The sequence below is a fragment of the Anarrhichthys ocellatus genome, unplaced genomic scaffold (genome assembly GCF_004355925.1).
Source record: "Anarrhichthys ocellatus isolate YVR2014 unplaced genomic scaffold, GSC_Weel_1.0 scaffold200, whole genome shotgun sequence".
Taxonomy (NCBI): Eukaryota; Metazoa; Chordata; class Actinopteri; order Perciformes; family Anarhichadidae; genus Anarrhichthys; species Anarrhichthys ocellatus.
Genome location: NW_022280230.1, coordinates 207,768 through 211,945, shown reverse-complemented (window position 1 = coordinate 211,945; position 4,178 = coordinate 207,768). Strand labels below are relative to the sequence as shown.

At 46.5% G+C, this 4,178-nt stretch overlaps 1 protein-coding gene across 1 annotated transcript; it reads left to right on the top strand.

Moving 5' to 3' along the window:
* Window positions 1-94: 94 nt before the first annotated feature.
* On the top strand, window positions 95-3,756 carry uqcc1 (ubiquinol-cytochrome c reductase complex assembly factor 1). The gene is made up of 3 exons (XM_031878772.1): window positions 95-1,049; window positions 1,138-1,251; window positions 2,970-3,756. Exons 1-3 carry the CDS (start codon window positions 999-1,001, stop codon window positions 3,102-3,104), a joined length of 300 nt encoding a protein of 99 aa, XP_031734632.1. The 5' UTR covers window positions 95-998; the 3' UTR covers window positions 3,105-3,756.
* Window positions 3,757-4,178: the final 422 nt, after the last annotated feature.

The following is a 4,178-nucleotide window of genomic DNA, read 5'->3' as shown; positions in this document are numbered from 1 at the left end:
TCCTCCTCAGTCCAGATATGGTCACTTCCTGTTCACTGGTTGATAAAGAAACAAGATGGTGACGGCCAAAATGCCGAACTGGAGGCTTCAAAACATCCACAAAGCAACGAGACGACTACGTCCACTTCTCATAAACAGTTTATTCCTCTGACCTTCTCTAAAGGACGAGTGACTCAGTAAAGACCTGAACAATGACTTCTTTATGAACACAGTTACGGTTCAGATCACGTCCACGCTGGAGAGGAATAACTTTCACTGTTTTCGGAGTGTGTGTGTGTGTGTGTGTGTGTGTGTGTGTGTGTGTGTGTGTGTGAGTGTGAGAGCAACACACACACAGCAGCGGTGATTGGAGTGGCTCTTAGGTTTCATGCTAATTGTGTTAAGCAGCAGTAAAAACATTGGTCATGTTCGCCATGTTCATAATTACGTCTGCAGCCGGTTGAAACCAACCGAACCGGAGAATCCGTCAGATTCAACGTTATTGTGCAGAACTTCACTTTGTGACTGTTACATGAACTGCTGGCAGCCTGGCGTGGTTTAGTGGCTCGTGAGGACTGATTGAGGAGTTATTCATAACCGTTGCAGCTGTTTTGGGGCTCAGTGTTTTGCCCGAGGACCCTTTGGCATGTTGACAAGAGGAGCTGGTGATCAAACCAGCAACCCTGTGATGAGTGGACGAGCCGCTCATCTTCAGACCCACTCTGAAGTGTGCTTCATCAGGTCGACATGTTAATGTGTGTCATACTGTGGTTTGTGACCAAATACCTGCAGAACTTAACAGCGTGTTAGCTTTGTTATTGTAGCACATGTTAGCATTACGTCCAGCCTCACAGAGCTGCTAGCAGGACGTTTCTTCCATCCACAGTGGCTCAGAAGGAAGTGACGGAGAGAGAGAAAGCCAAACAGGAGTGTTGTGATGAGAGGAACTCTGTGCTTAACGTTCATCTCTCTCTTTACATTGTTACTTGTAGATCGGTGCGAGCCACAGGAAGGAAGGAATGAAATCGATGACGGAGACGTTTTACGCAGCCATATTTGGATACGATGAGGTGAGAAACACTCGTACAGAAGCCTGCGAGTCTCTCGTGATAACGTGGGATCAGTAACGTGACGGTCGCTGGTGTTGGTGTGCTGTAGGGAATCCTGTCTGATGACTGTGTGCTGGCTGCAGCTCTGTGGAGAAACCTGTTCAACTGTGAGTGTGAGGACCCCGAACAGCTGGAGCTCATGGTGGGATACGTACGCAAACAGGTGTGTGTGCTCTCCTCTATCTGTGTTTACTTCGTGAACACATACACCCACACATGCACAGACGTCTTCACTCGTCACAATCATGTTGGACGATTCTGCTACACAGCGATGTCCAGAGTCAATGCAGGAATCAATGTGCCGCTTATGTGAAGTACAGTCAGCGTGTGAATGTCTGAATGTCAGTCTGGAGACTAAAGCTGAACAACAGTTGATGTCAGCTTTTGAGACTTTAGGGATGGAAATGTTGGTCAGTCGTCAAGAATGAAGCCAGTACTTCATGTGTCAAAGCTGCGTTCTCTCTAGTGTCCACCAGGGGGCGACTCCTCTGGTTGTATAGAAGTCTATGAGAAAATGACTCTACTTCTCTCTTGATTTATTACCTCAGTAAACATTGTAATGAGTTTATGGTCTCAATCTCTAGTTTCAAGTCTTCTTCAATACAGCATGATCAAGGATTTCTAAGTCTTGGAAAGAGAAGAGCGAGCAGAGAGGTGTTCAGTCAGCTGCAGTCTGCAACCTCACCGCTAGATGTCACTAAATCGTACACTGTCCCTTTAAGAATAGTCTGTATTAAACTGAGACTGGTTCACAACCACACGAGGTTCCTCACTGTCACTTTGAGAGAAGGGTCTTCTTCCTCCTTTTGGTTCGAAGGGTTAAATCCAGTCGATGTTAGACTAAATGTAAACGGAGTATTAGCTCGACGCTACAACCCGACACTCTGTTCTGCCTCACCCACCTCACCCACTCCCCTCTGAGCACTTTACCCCCCCTCCCCTCCCCTCTCTGTATATTTTCTTTCCCTCCGTGAGATTGAAAACACTCCTTCAGAAACACCTGCAAGCCTCCAGGACCACCACCACCTCCTCCTCCTCCTCCTCCTCTCTCCCATTTACTCCCCCTTCCTTTCATCCCGTCTCCAGAGTTCTGTTTCACCGTTTGCATCGCTGCTCCTTTTTAACTTTTAACATTCACCTTCTGCTGCATCTCCTCTTTCTCTTGTAAGCTCTCGTGCAGAACAAGCCCCGACACTGCTGCGATCACCGCCTCACAATAATATCACACACTCGCAGTGTGTGTGTGTGTGTGTTAGTGTTAGAATCTCTCCTTAAACGTAACACGCATTCACATTTCCAGATACAGTAAAGACGTTTGTCAGGTTCACTGTCTGAAGACGAGCTCCTCGTTTATTGGTCCTGATGCTTCCTTTGTTTGTCATCAGCTGCTGCACGAGATCACATTTCATCAAATCGTCTTCACGAGTCACTGAAGGCTGAAATAACAAACGCAGAATGTCTGAAATGTAGACGCGTCGTATATGAAACAGGACGGGAGACAAAGATCTCTGAGGAGGAATGAAAACGGTTTCATAAGAGATTCACTGTGTCAGAGCTCAATGAATCATGTTTATGGACAGTTTAACAGTAAATCTATGAAAATCACATGAAAACGGAGAGAAATGTCTTTAATACACCTCTGGCTACCAGCTGGTTTCAGGTGTGTTGTTGAGAGACTTTGACCATGAACGGGAGCTCAACACGTCGGGTTCATACTGGAGACGTCTTTACAGTCTAAACGTGTCACAATGATGATCTTAGAAGAACGTGACGATGACAAAGTATCCCACAGCAGCTTTAACTGCTTTGATCTGTAAAAACACATTTCAGTCAACAGCAAACATCTGTATCGGTAAACGATGAGCTTCCTGTCCCGTGCAGATGCAGTACGTGGACGCTCTGGACGGAGACGACCTGATTCTGACCGGAGAAGTGAAGTGGCGCCCTCTGGTGGAGGAGAACGCTCAGAGCATCCTGAAGGTGGCCACGCCCACCTACAACGACACCGGACTGTGAGACGAAGAAGACTCCTCTGACCTCTCTCTCTCTCCTCCCTCTCTCGCTCTCTCTCTCTCTCCCCCTCCCTCTCTCTCCCTCCTCCCTCCTCTCTTCTGTCGTAGAAGGAGAGATTCTAAATCTGTTGCTGTAGCTTTCTCATCCACTCCTCTTCCTCTTCCTTTCCTTCCTCCTCTGTCTCTGGATGCTCAGTGTAGACAGTCGGGGATTATCTTTCACACACACACACACACACACACATACACATCTGCGAACCAGCCAATCCAACAACGGGAACCGCCATTGCATCATCATCTTCATCATCTTCCTCCTCCTCCATCGCTGTCCTGTCGGTTCTGAGAGCTTCCTCTCTTCACAAGAAGAGAACAATAAACTCTATTTATGTTGTTGTGAATGCCACGCTGTATTTATAAAGTATTTTGTATACCTCCATGTTTACACTCTGCGCCTCAGACTTCTGTCACCGTCGCTTTAATCGGGTGAAGTCAGGTGACCTGAAGATAATGCTTCTCTAAACGAATGATAGAAACAGTCTGCCTCTCTCGTCCCTCGACGCTCTCGGACCCAACAGGAAGCCGTCGTCACTGCAACTACAAATAAACCACAAGAGTTCTTTTGTTCTTAAAGAAGTGAATAAATAAAATGTTATCTGGAAGTATTGAACTACCGAGCCTCGTTTCTGTGACCTAAAGGGCTAAAAACTGAGCTTTGCTGTGAAGCTTGTTAGCCTAGCATGCTAACGTCCTCGTTCCAGTGGAAATGTAAAGTTAATAACACGATGAGTGTCGGATGTCTCAACGCTACAGAACCAGAGCGACATCGGCTGAAGAAGAGCAGGTTTCCCTCCAAATGAAGTGCACATTTTTAAACCGTTTCTCCAGAAAACTGTCTAAAGAGAATGTGAAGTAAAGCATGTTTCCCTCCACTTCTGTTGTGTGAATAAGAGTTCATTTACTGATCAGATGAACAGCTGGTGGAGCTCATTGGTGCCGTTAAATATCTGCAGAAGAAGAAGAGGTCGTTAAAGAACTTCATCCGGAGAACATGATGGAAATATTGTGTTGGTTTCACGTG